Consider the following 16,408-nt stretch of genomic DNA (forward strand, 5'->3'; position numbering starts at 1 on the left):
CCCCCGAACCCATTTATCTAGGGTCCATCGCGAGTTGACGATCTTCTCCAGATGGTCGCACGCACACGCACGGATGGGGATCTGACAGGGTGGAGTGCTGCTCTTGTCCTAGGTTAGAAGGTTCATTCTCACAGTCAGAGCTTGAAATGCGCAGTGACGACTTCTTTGGCTTGGCTTTGATGAAAATAGTCTCCAAGGTCCTGCCGTTTCCATTGGATAGGCTGGGTTCACAAGGTTGAGCCATATGCTCAGCAGTCTTGTAACACCCGAGCTCAAAGCTCCCTGAACCGGAAACGAAGATTGTCGACGAATGGCCTGATGGTTGGCAAATATTATCGTCGAGTTCAAGGTATATCACTCGTTCGAGATTCATGAACCCCGCGAAAAGAACGAGGGTATACGGAGTAGTAATTGGAGGGTTGGGGTTTGATGAGCAGCAAGCGGCTCTTGGGCCGACCGGCCCAGACCACCGCAGAGGCGCAAAATAGTATCGACGACGAGAGATGGGGTTTCTCGGTAGCAAATTAGCTGCATGGCGCTGGCTTGGGGCTGCAGCCTGCTGTCAAGTTGAAGCTAAGCTGGCTTCTTGCAGACACCATCAATTCGACTCTTGTGCAATCTTGGTTGGGTTGATCCAAGGCTGTCCAGCATCGACCATACACACCAGACGCACAGCTGCGTTCCAGCCATTTTCATGTGATGGTGGGGTGCACCTTTGTGTGAAACGGGCGTCTTCTAAATCTGGACCATGGAACAGAGTCTGGAGATGCTTGGCGTCGGAGGATGAATTTTGATGATGATGGTTTGCTGGATGCTTATTCCAGTTTCTGCCGAGAGTCCAAGCTGGTCGTGTGCTGAGCTAACTCTATGGAGTACTCCGTACGGAGAATGGGTGACGAAGATGCCGTGGCTGGTGCTGACATAATTCGAGGCCAGTTATTTTGGAAAGCCAAGTCTTCGTCTCTGAAAATGGAAAGCATTGAGCGCTGCACTGCCTGATGGGCCAGTTTGAATACGGCCAAGATTGACACGGCAATTCATCAGCACCACGGAAGACTGCCCGCGAAATGGAATACCCGAACAATAATGCCTCGAAGGCGACCTTTGCAAATGATCCACGTAATGGACAGCCTTGGATTTGAAAATGCCTAAGAAGGAGGCGCGTGCACCGTATTCATATCATGATGCCTGGCTCAGCATGAACAATGACGAGGAAAACCACCAGGCGGAGCGGGTTCAGTGCGACAAGGCTCCTCTCTGGGAGAAGAATTCGCGAAACGGCGCTTGTTCGGCTGGAAGCGAATGACGAATGTTAGGTTGAGAGTGTAAGAACATCAATGAATGGGCGGATTTGAGTCAAAGCGTGTTTGATCGCGAGGCACTCACACGTACCTTCCCTCAGATGAGGGAACAGTAACTGCCGAAATGGAATATTCTGCACACACGCTTATTCAACTCTGCTGCTGAGGTTGAGCGAGCCCGTGATTCCATCAATTCCAGTCTGGACATTGCTCAAAATAGCCGAAATCTACCATCCTCTTTTGAACGTGCCCAGTGTCTCAAGTTTCAACTGTGAGCTGAGTGAGAGGCAACTCGCAGAGGGTGACGGTGACGGTGACGTGGGACCAGTGCCAAAAACAGGGCTGTGCTTTAGACAGTCCCCTCCCAGTTCAGACCGATCATTGGCCAAACTCCTTCAACCCCCACAATTCCACATCTCCCATGCCTGCTCCGGCTGTCGTGCCTCGTCTTGAGCCCAGGAAGCCTTGAGGTCTGCCTGGGTGGCCACTTTACGCATCTCTGCCATTCAGAACGCCGATGGACCCTGAAAATGGCCTTTTTGGGCAATTCGCATAGCATAAACACCGGAGATTTGGCCCTCCGATCCATTCAAGTCCCATCCAGAAGCCCGAACTTTGTACCGCCAAGGTGCGCTACCAAGAGGCAGCACAATCTCAGCTTGGTACTCTGGCAGCTTGGCCCGCCAAATGTGTTCATTGCGACTCCGACTCACACACGACTGCGACTTGGCCATGAGTTTGCCCTGAACAACGCCTGAGACGCCTCAGCAATCAGTGACCCTCACTAAAATGGTCATTTCCAACGCTGTGTGGGGAAACGAAGCTGCCCAGAATAAAAAGCCCCCTTACGCCACGGAGGATCCCATACAAGTAGCCGTGATGCTGCCGTTATTCCAGTTTGAGGGAGGCTGACTTTGGGCATTGTTTGTGGCATATTCTGACAAAATATATATCACGGACAAGGTTTGCGAGGCAGTTCGGGGCGAACACTTTCGCAAGTCTTTGGCATATAATAAGGCCTCGGTGTTGGGCTCGCTGTTGGTGTTTGTCGGACTGGATTCACTACACTCTTGATTCCTGTGATCTCACCAAGATACTCTGCCGCGATACGATCGAGACAAGAACAGAACAGTCGAAGCCGCGACAAGAACCAATTCTTTTATGCTATCTCCTCAAACAAATACTGCACAATGGTATGTAATTCCTCCCTGACCAGCCTGAACGGCTCCAGTTGTTCAAATCAAACTAACATGCTCGCAGAGAGTCCCAATCCGAAATGCTGACCAGCCGAATGGCCCTGGTCCAGATTCAGCAGCCCTTCAACTACACCCAGTGCCGTCGAGGGAGTCAGTTGTCGTCAAGGTGATCCCGCCGAGAACGCCAGCAGCACAGATCGAGCACGTCCCATGTGACATTGTCCTTGTTATCGATGTGTCCACCAGCATGGAAGATGATGCTCCTGTTCCAGGGGAGAATGAAAAGACGGGACTCACTGTATTAGACTTAACCAAGCACGCCGCTCTCACCATCATTGAAACCTTGAATGACAAAGACCGACTGGGGATAGTCAGCTTCTCAACGAAATCCACTATTGTACAGACCCTTACGTACATGGACATCGACAAGAAGGAGGAAGCTCGGAAGAAGATCAAGGCCCTCGAGCCTAATGGAAGTACGAACCTGTGGCACGGCATTCACGATGGCATCCGCGTTTTTACTGAGTCACTGAAAATTGGAAATGTTGGTGCCATGATGGTGCTCACAGATGGGATGCCTAATCATATGTAAGTTCCCATATCCTCAACCTCAAGCATAAATAATAGTCTAACCGTTTGACGTAGGTGCCCCCCGCAAGGCTACATTCCCAAGCTCAAGACATTACCACCTCTTCCTGCGTCGATTCACACCTTTGGCTTCGGATACGGCCTAAGGTCCGGCTTATTGAAGTCACTAGCAGAATTCGGCCACGGTAATTACGCATTCATCCCCGACGCGGGGATGATTGGCACGGTGTTTGTCCATGCAGTTGCGAATTTGCAGGCAACCTTTGCAACTGGCGCTACACTGACACTGACGTACCCCAAGTCCATGGAGTTGCAAGAGGTCGGTGAGCAGACAGTGGTAAAGCAGCAACCAGAAGAAGCCGGATCTCGAAGCAGGGGCCAGACGACCTTGAAAATTCCCCTGGGCAATCTGCAGTTCGGCCAGTCGCGAGACGTATTCCTTCGCGTCACCGAACCCTCACTTGAGCACGCCGTAGGACGACTCGACCAAGCACCCGTTGTAACCGCCTCCCTCTCATACACCAAGGCAAAGATTCACGGACCGAACATCCTCAGCAGCCCCGTTGTCATCGCCACGGGAGCCAGCATCCTCGAGACGTCGAGTATGTCCAGCGCCGAGGTCGCCTACCACGAGTCCCGAGCCGAGATATGTAACTTCTTGTCATCAATATTTCCCCTCGGCACTGACGCCGAACACCGTCCGAACCTGGGCCGTCACGATCAATACAAGAAGCAGCTAGTCAAACTCATTTCCGAAATCCCCGCCAAGGACTTCGATGACGAGAAGAACCTCTCCCTCATGCAAGACCTCAGCGGCCCGGAGCCACAGGGTCAAATCTCCCTAGCCATCAACGACATCAAATTCCTCCAAAAATGGGGCGTCCACTACCTCCCGTCCTACTGCAACGCTCACTCCCGACAAATATGCAATTCGTTCAAGGACCCCGGCGCATTGCAGTACGGCACCGACAGCCCTCTCTTCATAGCGTGCCGGGACCGCCTCAACGACACCTTTGACAACTTGCCGCCTCCTGAACCTACCGCCCGGCGCTCATACGGCGGCTACTCCAATTCCGCCAGCTACTACGCACCCGTCAACATGAGCCGGTACCGCAACGCCTCCGGCGTATGCTTCGCGGGCTCGACACCCGTGGAACTAGGCTCCGGGAGGATGGTGCACATTCGCCGCCTCCGACGGGGCATGAAGGTCCGCACACCGACCGGCATCCGCAAAGTGGCCATGGTGTTGAAGACGCCCGTTCAGGAGGAGACGCTCTGCCGCGTGGGGAGTCTGCTCGTCACGCCCTGGCATCCCATTTCGCTGGACGGCAAGAATTGGGACTTCCCGGCCTTTTTGGCCGAAGGCTCCGTTCGATACACCGGATCCGTGTACTCCGTCATGCTCCAGCGTGACAGCAACTCTAGATCGCACGCCCTCCGCGTATCTGGCACATGGGGCGTGACGCTTGGCCACGGCCTCACCACGGGCAATGACGCTCGTGCGCATCACTTCTTTGGCGATTACAACCGCGTGGGCAAGAGTCTGATTCAGCTGGGCGTGGATAAGTTTGGCGTTGTTGAAGGGAGAGGCGTTGACCGCGATAATACCAGCGGTTTGGTCCGTGGATTCAAGGGCGCAGCACAGTCGAGGAGCATGGACATGGACTACAGCGGTGTACCGCTACGGAGTATCGTGATGCGTATGGCGCAGCATGTTGGCGTTGATTCAGCTTGATTTATGTACTTGTACTTGGTATCCAAGCCGGCTTGTCGTACCTGATAATTCATCCAATAATACCATTTTTATCATCTCGGCTGTATATATATTTACAAACTCATGCATATCCGTCCATGTAAATCTACTCCCTCGCAAACAAACCCGCCATCCCCATCCCCGTCCCAACACACATACTCACAACACCCAAGTCATCGCCATCCCTCCTCATCCCATGCACCAACGTGCTCGTCATCCTCGCCCCCGTCGCCCCCAGCGGATGTCCCAAGGCGATAGCACCACCCGTCGGATTCACCCTCCCGTCCGCCCACGCCTCTTCCAGCCCCAACTCCCTCAGACAATACAACGCCTGGCTCGCAAACGCCTCGTTGATCTCCCACCGATTCACGTCGCTGGTCTCCAACCCATGCATCTCCAGCAACTTCGGTATCGCAAGCGCCGGGCCTACACCCATCTCGTCCGGCGCACAGCCCACCACCACGCCCGACACAAATTTGCCCAGAATATAATCACCCAGACCGAGCTGCGTAGCGGTGCTCCGTCTCATAAGCACAGTGGCAGCCGCCCCGTCAGAAACCTGGCTTGAATTTCCTGCTGTAGACGCACCGTCCGGCTTAAACGCAGGTTTAAGCTTGGCCAACGCCTCCGTCGAGATGGCATCCCGTATTCCGTCATCCTGCGTAACCGTGATGCGCTGCTCCTCGCCAACTTTGTTGCCCTGCTTATCCACCTCCTGGAAGCGCGTCGTCACAGGGACAATCTCCTCGTCGAAAAGGCCCTTCTTCCGCGCATCACTAGCACGGAGGTGCGAAGCCGCCGCAAAGGCATCCTGATCCGATCTCGACACGCCATACCGGCTCGCGACGTTCTCGCTCGTCAAACCCATCGGCATGATGCAGTCCCGTGCATCCTTGACAGGTGACTCCTTCAGGTCGGGCCACACGTCCACGGGAACAGCACGACTGCCATAGTTCCTCGTCATGCTTTCCATGCCGGCGCCAATGCCCACGGATATCATGCCCGTGCGGATATGCGCCGCTATGGACGTGATTGCCTGCAGGGAAGACGAACACGCGCGGTTGATGGTGAATAAGGACGTCGAGTTAGGGTAGCCGACGTGGTTCATGGCCATCCGGGCTGCCTTGGAGCCGCCCAGTTCAGAGAGCACCACGCCCACGCCTACATCTTCCACGAGGGGGCCGAGATCTGTGCCGGGGATGGTGTTTTCACGGACGTGCTTCAGCACGGAGGCTAGTAGTTCCTCGGGGTAGGCGTCTTTGAACTGGCCTTTGTAGGAGCGGGTGATGGGCGTGCGGACAGAAGAGAGGATGACGATGTCGGTGGGTGATTTGGCGAGGATATTGGCCACGCCCCGTGGTGCTGCCATTGTGACGGACGCGCTATGAGGTTGAGGATTTTGTTCCTGAAGTTGCTACTCTGAGGGTGTTTGTGAGTGGCAATAATGGTGTCAGTGATATAAAATGCTGTGTTGCTAAATTTCACAAGATGAAGTGAATGAATGAATGAGATGACATGAGCTCATGGCTACCATCGGAATCTGCGGTCGGAAGGCGGCGCGGCTAAGGGCTCTTCCGTCTTGGTGCCGTCCCCAGGTTCCGGTGGGCGTTTGTCCCGAGCCGATGGACGTGGGGCAACCCGTCTGGTGTGCTTTCGTCTTATTATATGAGGAACGACTTCCAGCATTGCCACAAACCACACTGCTTAGTAAAATTGAGAGTCAAGCTTATTCAGGCTAGAAAGATGATTTCCGTTTCAAGCATTCATACAGTATATTCATAATCTATGTAGAAGCGTCATCAGAACAAGCGTAGACGCAGGGCACCCCATATTCCATACGAGCCCAAGCAGACAGACGTCACCCTGAAATACAATCCTGTACATTGTACCAAACATACCTGGTACATTTACACACCGTACATCTCCCAGACCCTCCCACACCAAAGTCATATCATCATCATCGCCTGCCATATTGAATGCCAAGACCGACTCGCTGCTCTTCCGTCAACGAGCCCACTCGCATCTTCTTCGGGGGACTCCCCTGTTCACGCCTTGTGCTCTCCGCTGTAGCCGTGTTCCCGCTAAACTTGCGCTTATCCATAGCACCGCCGCCCCTGGAACTTGACAAGAGTTTAGCCTGCAATTTGGCCGATTTCTCGGCAGGCCCGGGCGATTCATCGCGGGACCCTGCCGAACTAGCCACTTCAAAACTCCGGCCGGGGTGCCTCCGCAACATTTCCGTCGCTGCTTGGCTTGCCTGGCTGTCAAACACCTCCTCGTCGTCATCATCCTCAGCTCGCCGCCGTTGTCGGGATGCCTGCGGTGACGGCCTTGAAACCTGAGATGTAAAGGATTGCATGGCCTCAACCGACTCCATAGCCTGCCTTGCTAGCTCCTCATTGTCGTCTGCTGAAATAGTGCTTTCTCGGCTTTTCCGACGTCGATTTCGCTTAGGAGTCGGCGTCGTTGGCACAAACTGCTGATCAGTGTATCGATGGCGAGGCTCAGTTTGCGGCACCAAGTCAGCAGATGGCAGTAAAGCCCCGTCTCGGGATCGATTGACCGGTGTGGTGGGCAGTGATGACATGGACTGCGTGTTGCGATTATGCCTTCCAGAGTGCTTTTGCACAGCTCGGTGAGACGTCATTGGTGTCGACGGCGCACTGTTGTTATTATCCTGGCTCTGGCTCATAGCCTGCAACAAAGCTGACAGACCATGCTCATGGCCCTCCGTATCGCCTCGCTGCAAAGATCGCGGAGTCTGGTGCTGAGCGCCCTGTGGCACGCGATGCTGTTGCGGCGTCGAAACATTCTGCTGCTTTGGTGTCAAGGCGCTGTGGAAAATCCCCCCAGGGCTACATAGCATGTGGAAATGCTCCCGGTTCTCTCGAATTCGTGTCAGAAGCAGATCCCTTTCCTCCGTTAAACATATGGTTTCCTCCTCCTTCTGCTGAATAACCTTCTTAGCGACCTTCAGCCGACGAGTCAGGGTCTCATTCTCCTCCATGGCAGCCTCATACCACATCTTCATCTGCAAATATTTTGCTTGCGTAGAATCAGATGAAGTGCTGAGCTCACGCCTTGCTTGGCGAGTGTGTTCCGCCATTCGGAGTGCATCCACCTCCCTGCGAATCATTTCGTGCTCGACTGCCGCACGCTTAGCGTCATCCTCAGCTTGCAAACTCAGCAGATTATATTGCAATTTGTGGTGTGCTGTTTCCATCTTCAACTTCTGCTGTTCGCCGATACATGTTTGAAGCATAGATCTCAATTCTTCTGTTGGGGCCTCCAGAACCTGGTGAGGAGATGGCGGAGCATAGTCGGTGCCAACCTCTCGATCGCGAATATTTTTCAGGATAGTAGCTGGCGGTGAGCAAAGGGCGGACTGCTGCGATTGTGAAAAGGTTCGTCTGGCGTTGTTGTGGGCAGCAACTTGTGTGGACGGCGGCGGGGTCAGAGAGGAAGGAATCACCATGGTGGCCGGTCGGTCGTCGTTTGCTTCGGTTTTGAAGGATTGATTAGGGTCGATTGGAGACCCAGGTATCTCGGTCGACGGCAGAGTGACTTGCGATGACATGGGCGGAGGTCCAACCTCCTGAGGTGTTGATGGCTCAATGGGACTGGCGGCAACACCGTTGGGTTGCCGAGTATCCAGATCAGCGTCGGAAGCCATGATGATGTAGTAGGAGAGCGACGTAATGGCGGAAATGATCTCGTAGTCGGATGTGTTGTAGAGGTGGTGAAGTCGTGAGAAATGGCTTGCGTTCTCGATTCAATGTTGGCTTGGGCCGCTTTGTCCTCCCCTGCCTAACACATGCAGCCTGGCAGCCAAGCACAGTCGCGCATCAATCCAATCCAGATGCAGATCACCCAACAGCGAAAGAGCTTCAATCAATGCGAAATGGAATAAATTATCGGACGGTGCGAGTATGTGGCTCGGAGTGGTGAAATGTGGTGATGGTTGAGAGCACGAGAGCAAAGAATCACGCTGCACTGGACGAATGAGGCTGGCCGTGGTGCGAACTAAACCGGCCTTTCTCTGGCCGCGTGCGTCGCTTCTGGTTGACAGCAGATCTGAGCTGGTTGCCAGGGAAAAGCTCAACGGGAGGCTGGTGACAGGGTACAAGGTACTTGACAAGGACAGGCAATTGGGGCTAAACCTAATCCAGCTGGTCTCCCTTGACCTCACATCTGGTTGATCACCTGCTGCCGTTGCACCTTGGGAGTCTGCCTCAGGGTCAAGATTGCAGTAATTTGGCAAGATAATCCAATTGTTCATTTTCTTGTCCATCTTTGATACCCGAGTCAACGGAAAGGTCTCAGGGTTTGACGCGTCTCTGACTCCACGACTCGGCCATTGATTGCATCTGGGCCGTGCCTGTCTGTGCTCATCGGCAAACTGTTGGCTGAGCGTCAAATCCACGGACACAAACCACATTTATGTCAATCACCCAACAAGACGTACCTCATGGGATGCAGTATTAAAATTCGTACAGAAAATGCTTATCCCGATCTATTAGATGCAACATAAATTCAACATGTACAGCAAACAAAGGCCATCATCACTGGCCTTGAATACTCTATCAGTTCCCTTCCATGCAACCCATAAAATACAACCACGGCAAAGGACGCATAAAAACCTCTCCGCATCACCCTCTCAGCCTCCAATATCACCAAAAGCACATCCCAAGCTAAGCGAGCCCAGCCTCTCTCTCCTTTCCCTTTCTCAATCTCCTCCCGTCACGCCACATCTTTACCTTCCTCGAGAAATGTCCCACCACAACAATCGGTAGAATCACCGGCCATCCAAATATTACCGCGAGCCACCAAGCTCCCACGGCCGCTTTATCCCATCGTGTGCCCTTAGAATCAAGATACCACTCTGGGATCCATCGACCAGCTCGCCCGTGTCCATTGATGCAAAGGATGCATATTGCCCCAAAGGCAACCCATCCCAGCACAGATATCGGAATCAGAACTTTGACAATGTTGTGATGTTCGTAGTACTCTCCGCCATTATGGATCGCGAATGAGAGATTTGGGAGTGGTAGCGAGGATGGAATTGTGCCTGCAGGTGACATTGTGTGTATGCCTGTTGTAGCGTCGATCGGAGGCGAGGGTGATGACCGTATCATCGGAGTAGTGTACATTGCTGGGAGAAATTCCTTGGCGCCAAGGGTAGAGCAGATAGTTAAGAATAGAACGGGCAAATACAAATGGTTCTTGTAATAATTCGTATTTTATGACAGAGATAAACAAGCCGGAACGATGTTGAAGTTGTTGTCAGTTGGGAGGTGGGCGAGAAGTGAACTGAAGTACTTAGGTACACAAGACCAGCCAACCTTCCTTTGGTTCACTGCGGACGGAGCAATGCAGACAAATATCACTCAGAAAACGCAAGAGCCATCGATGCCGTATCTTCAACATCTAAATGCGTGCCTGCCTTGATCGTATAGTATCGCTACTTATCTGCCGCACTGACCTGACCTGACTGGCCCTTATTCTGGACATCCTAGAATCCGCAGGCAACAGGATAGAAGTTCAGCGCTTCTACGAATGCCTGCCTCATTTATAGACAAGTCGAATTATGCGTCCATTTGAAAATGCGTCTGCTCCATTCTTAGCTCAGGCTCAGCATCCAAGGTTCAGCACCCCGTCCCAAGCGCTCCTAAATCACTGCATTCATTGAGAGTCTGAGGTGTTGGTGACGAACACTCAACCGACGCAAAGTCCTCTATTTGTACAAATTATTTCGTGCTTACGCCTATACGCACTGAAATATTAATCTATTTTATCCTTGGCCCTGTTATTCCTCTAATCTTTTCAACGCCATCCCCGGTGTCCCTGCTTTTCTATTATATACTTGCTGTAAATCAGTCAACATCTTCTCCACTGTCCTCTCCGTTCGCTGCCTTCCAAGCGGCCATTTCTTCAGTCGGAAGTCTGCCTCGCAACCATCTCAGAGTAGCCTCAGTTCCTCGCTCCAGAATGCTCCATCTTGGGACGCGGAATCGATTGCCAGCAACCTCCAACCTTTGCAGCCCGTCCACGCCGCCCAGAAGACCAAGTCTGGGATTCAGCTGGCCAATGTCGTTACTAGAGGCATCAACAATCTTCAATCCCCGAATGCATTCGGGATCAAGCTCTGACAGCTGATTACTCGCTGCCAACAATACTGACAAGCGTGGGAATACGTCCTTCAGATTGGGCGGAAGCGAAGTCATGCGGTTAAGTGTGACGTCGAGCTTCTCCAAAGCTGGCGCCTTCAGGAACTTGATAACGGGATTCAAGCTCGATATTTGGTTTGAGAGGAGGCTCAGTTCTCGAAGTGCAGGCAGCTCCAATGTCTCTGTGAGATATGACTCGCCAGCCAATTGGGAATGTGCCAAGGAAAGGAACGAGAGAGTCGAGCCAAAGGCAGCCAGCGCAATTGGAAACACGGCAATCGGATTATGGTGCAGCTGGATTTGGCGCACTTGATTCTGCGAGGCGACTGTAGCGCAGGTATTGGGATTCAACGACGATATGTCGCATCTTGACAAGTCCAGCAAACCACCTGGTTTGACGAACCAAACGTCTTTCACGACTGTTTGGGATCGTGAACGACTCGGAGTATGTGGAGCAGAAGTAGGTGGTGTGGTAAAATCGTCCTCCACGTCAGACCGGGCGTCTTCATCATTAATACCGGACAAGGAGTCTATATCTCCAGCGGATTTGAGCCTGTCGTCGATTTCAGAAAGACTGCCCATCAACCCTGCCATTGAAGTATGATGACCAGGCTCCTGGTACGGAGGGGGAGGCTCCAAGCGGCCAGCCAAGATCTCCTTCAACTCATCCGTTGAAGACGAGACCAGCTTTCGATCCCTTAGAGGATTGCCTGTCAATCGTATCATGGAAAGACTTTGCATTCTAGCAATCTCCGGTGGCACTATACGGATATCATTACTGGCGAAATCTGCGTGACGTAGCTTCTGCAGTCCGGTAAAGCTATCCGGTATGCTGGCGATGTGGTTCTCGTCCACAGTCAGCGTAAGGAGATTCGTCCAAGTAGACATATCCGGGAGGCATTGCAGCCTATTGACGGACAGAGAGATGGCGTGAACAACTGGCAAGTTGATGGCGCTGTCTACGGGTATGAGGTGTGTCAATTGATTAGCCGATGCGTCGAGAGTTTGCAAACAGGGAAGAGAGTCCACGGGCTGTTGAATAAGCAATCCGGAAATTCTGTTCTTTCTCACAGACAACTCTGTCAACGGCAGCTTTGACAAGCTCTCGAAAGGAAGGCTCTCAATCTTATTCTCGTTCAAGTTGAGGATGCGCAGGCGGATCATATTTTCAATGTCGGAGGGCAGCGCCGAGATATTGTTCCCATGAACATCAAGCATCTCCAGAGAGGTCAAGCTCGTCAGCGCCGGGTTCAGTGGTCCAGACAATTGATTCTTGGACAGCTTCAGATCTCGAAGTGAGACCATCTGAGAGATGATCTCCAAACTGGCGTTTTCAAGCTTGTTTGAAGACTAGCCGGCGTAAGCAAGAGGGTACAGGTCTCTGGGTTGAGGAAGCACTTACAAGATTGAGCGATGTCAAGTTCGCTAGGCGTCGGAATCCAAGGGGAACATGCGTAAGCAAATTTCCATGCAGATCCAGCGTTTCTAGTCCTCCAAATATGTTGCCTTGTTCGTCCTCTTGTTCATCAAATGCATCTGGGCTCGCATCCGGGAAGATGTTGTCATCCAAAGACTCTATCTCGTTGTCCGCGGCAACAAGTCGGGTGAGATCTACACTCTCTGCCCAGCTGCCCCCATAGTTACCAACACTCTCCAGGTCGTACATCTTCATAACTTCCTGTGGGATTTCTTTCAACCCCAACGCGGCAATGTTCAGCCGGCCGGTGGTTCGAGCAGCCGCCACCCGCTGCTGCAACACTTTGGCACTAGGTTTCTCCCCTTTCCTCAAGTTGAAAGGGTCGTCATGATCAGCACCAAAGCCATATCCGTCATTTGATATAATAGGCACGTCATCTGATGCAGTAGATTCATGGTTCACGGACGCTTGTCGTACAGCTGCGCGCTTGGCGGCTTTCGCCTTCGCAATCTGGTCACGCAGAGCCGCCGACGACTTTCGATTTGTAAGTGGTTTGGAGGCAGAAGGACCTGAAGCCGACGGAGGGGGAATAGAGCCATCCCAGGACCCAGCTGAAGCACCTGCTTCCTCTGATGCGCCTGCACCCTTGGACATGGATGGTAGAGAGGGTTTCTTGAAAAGGCCAGTCGTTGATCCGCGAGGCTTTGCAGGCCGTGAGGCAACCGATTTGGAGCCAGATTTCAAGGGGGTCTTGCCAAACTGCCTTCGTTCGGGGCTAGGGCTTCTCACAGCATCTGGTATGGGCGGGATACTAGAAGTTTCCAGTCTCGGAGTTGATATAAGGGAGGCACGATTTTGCGTTGCCTTGGTCTGGGGAGTTCTCCCGACAGCGGCAGCAGAGGTTCTCCGTGGGGTGCCACTAATGGTTGATAAATTGCTTTTGAATGCACTGTTGGAGCCGCGGAAGCTTGCAGGAGGGTCATTCTGTCCAGCACTGGAGCTGGGTCGGCTTCCTTGCCGAGACGATGCTCTTCCAGACCCGTCAGAGTTGTAGCTGGAACCCGGCCTTGAATTTCCGCTCTCTGCTCTTGATCGTGGACGTCCTGGTTCGAAAAAGGATGACGACTTTTTGCTCAGGGCTGGAGAGGATGGGATCTGCGCCAATGTTTCCATCGTCCTCTCTGACAGTGAAGGTCTAGGCTTGGATCTCCTGCTCGTAGGAGTATGGAGAGCGGCTGCATTGTCTTCAAGTGCATAAGCCTGTGTGCCGCCCGCTCCATAGTCAATGTTGGTAGCATAGTCAGACGAATTGCCTAAACTAATCGATGGCTTGTTTTGTACGGGCGACTGATCGAATACAGCATCATCAGTGACAGCATGATACACATCCGTATCCAAGGGCTGTGGAACGGTTCTACTAGCTCGTTGTTGGAAACTGGGAGGTCTTGACTTTCTCTGTGCCGGTTCCTGCTGCGACCTAGGTTTTATAGGCTGGTGCATGCTCGAGCGAAGTTGATCTCGTGAGGATACCGATCGCAAGGGGCTGTCCCTACCAGTAGCGCCGCTTATGCTATTGCGAAGATGATCCCGCGATGCGGTTGCCCGCAACTTGGTCGGATTGAGCTCTCCAGCGCCGACATTTCCTCCGCCAAGGCTGTCTCTAGAGGCTTTTGGGCGAATTGGTGTTGCCGTCGAGGTTGAGGTCGAGGGTGTAGGTTTTGGGATACTCGATCGGGGGACTGGGAGTCGAGACAGGCGGGGAATGCCACTTGGGCGATCTCGAGGGCTATCCATTCGAACCTCAAAACGCGCCAAAGGAGGAACAGAAGTGTCGATCGGACCTCAGAGTGAGGCTATTCAAAGCGCGTCGTACACTGTCTGAAGCTCGTTGGGGTGGAATTTGCGGTGGGAGTCAACAGAGTCAACGGTTACGTGCAACTTGTGGAAGTGCACGCAGCGGCTGTCGCGGCAACGAAAGTAAACAAAGACCGATAATCACAGGCAGCGATGAAATATCTGCAAATTCACCGGTTGTTGCAGAGTCAGATCGGATGAAAAAGCTGGGCCCTGTCTCGAGTCACTCGAAAATAATCAGACGAACAGGAGGGAGGCATTGGATGCTGATTTTCGGGATGGTTGATAGATTGCATGCTCAACTGGCCTGCCCTGTCTGGTCTGCTGGCCCGTCCCTCATGCGGGCACTAGTCGAGTCCAATCCCAGGTTTTGGTTGACCACCGATCTGAACCCTTGTCAGGGGTCATTTGGAAAAGCAACCCAGCTGGCCGGATCAATCTCGCTTTGGATAGAGAGAGGCATGGCAGGTCTTTATTTCGATTTATTGATGAAAGTGGAAATTAAAACAAAGACTTCTCTACCGGCAACTTGGCCATGTGGCTTCTGTATTGTTCTTGAACCCACCTTCATTCCAGAATTTGACTTTGAGAATATGGAGGTTCTAATTAATCCCTGAGTGTTATCAAGTAGTTTCCAACTGGCTGGTCCACTGGCTCACCTGTTGAGAGGCAGGTGGCTTGCTAGGTAATCCCCAGCTTATTACAACAGCATCTCCAGTCGGCATGATCCGACCCGAGTCATTGATCAACTACCGGCATCGTCATAGGCTGCTCATCAGCTGGACGACAATTGCCGTAAATGATTTCATTGTGAGTATACGTGCTTCATCGAGATTTTGATGTCACTTTTGGCCAAAGATTCCAAAGGGACTATATCCGACCGGCATATGCTATGTCCCTACTATTCCACAGCTCAGGCTTAGCATGCCTGTGCTTTAATTGCATAATTGCCCAACCACAAATACATCGAATAACTTCTTCTGCCGTCAACCAACAGTGACACGAACAGCCTCTGAACTGAAACCACCACTAAACACAGCAGGATCAGGCTGCACACCGCCCAACTTCACCTCCCCGATATCCTCCTTTCTCTTCGCCCAAACGGCCTGCCAATTTCCCGAAATCCTCACAGATACCTTGGAGACCGAGCCCAAGGCCTCTTCAACCCCAGACCCAGCAAGCACAACATCACTCGTTGCAGTCTTCCCCGGCGCAATGGGGATAAGAGCATCCGACGGCGGAGGCATAACCCTCCGCACCTGACGCTTCGGTAGATTCAACGGCTTCGACGCGCCGTCTGGTGTGATTGTCACCAAGCCCAGGCTGAGTGCCATCACGTCAAGCGGGGAGTCGTATGACAGCACAGTGACCGCGTAGTCGTTCTTGTTGGTCACGGAGACTTGGACCGTGGCTGGCGAAGCGCTGGTCTGTTTGAGAGTCACCTCCAGCTTGGGTATCAGGTTGATGGAGGACCGGTCCGTCATTCTGACATAGCTTTTTGCGTGTGTTGTTGGACCAAGAGACATGCGGTAGGTCAAAATGAGTGCGACTATGAGGAGGATGCCGAGCGCGGCGCGTGAAACTGGGTGAGAGCGCAGAGAACTCATGGGTTGTTTGTATTGCTTCAAGTGTCGTGTTCTATGAGGTGAAGTGGCCGGAGTTTCTGAATAATGCGCAGAGAGTTTTGCGGAAATGGGCTCCTAAAGCGGGATGAAGTTGTGTAAGTGGAAACTCCATGACATGCGGTCCAACGACCACTATTTAAGAAAGTTGTACAGGCCTTATAGTGGCTAAATCCAGGAACACACATCCATGAGAGCATGGATACTTTCGAGGCAGCAGCTTTATTTCTCCAAACCATGTTCCTCGGCATATGATGAGATGTCGCACGGGCATGGTGGGGGATACATACGAGCACCCAATGGATGCTATCCGCCATCCCAGAAAGGAAGGCCAGAATGAAAGTAGAAAGTGATAGAGACAAGAGGCAACGTGGACTGATTGATCACTTCTCACGCACAGAGCAAGCAAGCATATCGACTGAATGCCAAAGTTGTGTATGCCGCCTGTCGTCATCGTGGCAACAAACAGCTCTGGTAGAAACATGGGCTTTTGGAAGCTGCAGTCTTATT

At 52.6% G+C, this 16,408-nt stretch overlaps 5 protein-coding genes across 5 annotated transcripts; 1 reads left to right on the top strand and 4 right to left on the bottom strand.

Moving 5' to 3' along the window:
* Positions 1-2,491: 2,491 nt before the first annotated feature.
* Positions 2,492-4,820, top strand: VFPPC_13037 (U-box domain-containing protein; the record flags this gene model as incomplete). Its single annotated transcript, XM_018290814.1, has 3 exons — positions 2,492-2,494; positions 2,562-3,085; positions 3,143-4,820. 3 exons carry the CDS (start codon positions 2,492-2,494, stop codon positions 4,818-4,820), a joined length of 2,205 nt encoding a protein of 734 aa, XP_018149688.1.
* Positions 4,821-4,944: 124 nt separating this feature from the next.
* VFPPC_01285 (acetyl-CoA C-acetyltransferase) lies at positions 4,945-6,207 on the bottom strand (the record flags this gene model as incomplete). The annotated part of the gene is made up of 1 exon (XM_018281140.1): positions 4,945-6,207. The coding sequence occupies one exon, from the start codon at positions 6,205-6,207 to the stop codon at positions 4,945-4,947; it is 1,263 nt and encodes a 420-aa protein (XP_018149689.1).
* A 588-nt stretch (positions 6,208-6,795) lies between these two features.
* VFPPC_01286 (FAD-dependent oxidoreductase-like enzyme) lies at positions 6,796-8,511 on the bottom strand (the record flags this gene model as incomplete). Its single annotated transcript, XM_018281141.1, has 1 exon — positions 6,796-8,511. The coding sequence occupies one exon, from the start codon at positions 8,509-8,511 to the stop codon at positions 6,796-6,798; it is 1,716 nt and encodes a 571-aa protein (XP_018149690.1).
* A 2,200-nt stretch (positions 8,512-10,711) lies between these two features.
* VFPPC_01288 (leucine-rich repeat-containing protein 40) lies at positions 10,712-14,216 on the bottom strand (the record flags this gene model as incomplete). Its single annotated transcript, XM_018281143.1, has 2 exons — positions 10,712-12,355; positions 12,408-14,216. The coding sequence occupies 2 exons, from the start codon at positions 14,214-14,216 to the stop codon at positions 10,712-10,714; spliced, it is 3,453 nt and encodes a 1,150-aa protein (XP_018149692.1).
* A 1,046-nt stretch (positions 14,217-15,262) lies between these two features.
* Positions 15,263-15,883, bottom strand: VFPPC_01289 (hypothetical protein; the record flags this gene model as incomplete). Its single annotated transcript, XM_018281144.1, has 1 exon — positions 15,263-15,883. One exon carries the CDS (start codon positions 15,881-15,883, stop codon positions 15,263-15,265), a length of 621 nt encoding a protein of 206 aa, XP_018149693.1.
* Positions 15,884-16,408: the final 525 nt, after the last annotated feature.

This window comes from Pochonia chlamydosporia, chromosome 1 (assembly GCF_001653235.2).
Source record: "Pochonia chlamydosporia 170 chromosome 1, whole genome shotgun sequence".
Lineage (NCBI taxonomy): Eukaryota > Fungi > Ascomycota > Sordariomycetes > Hypocreales > Clavicipitaceae > Pochonia > Pochonia chlamydosporia.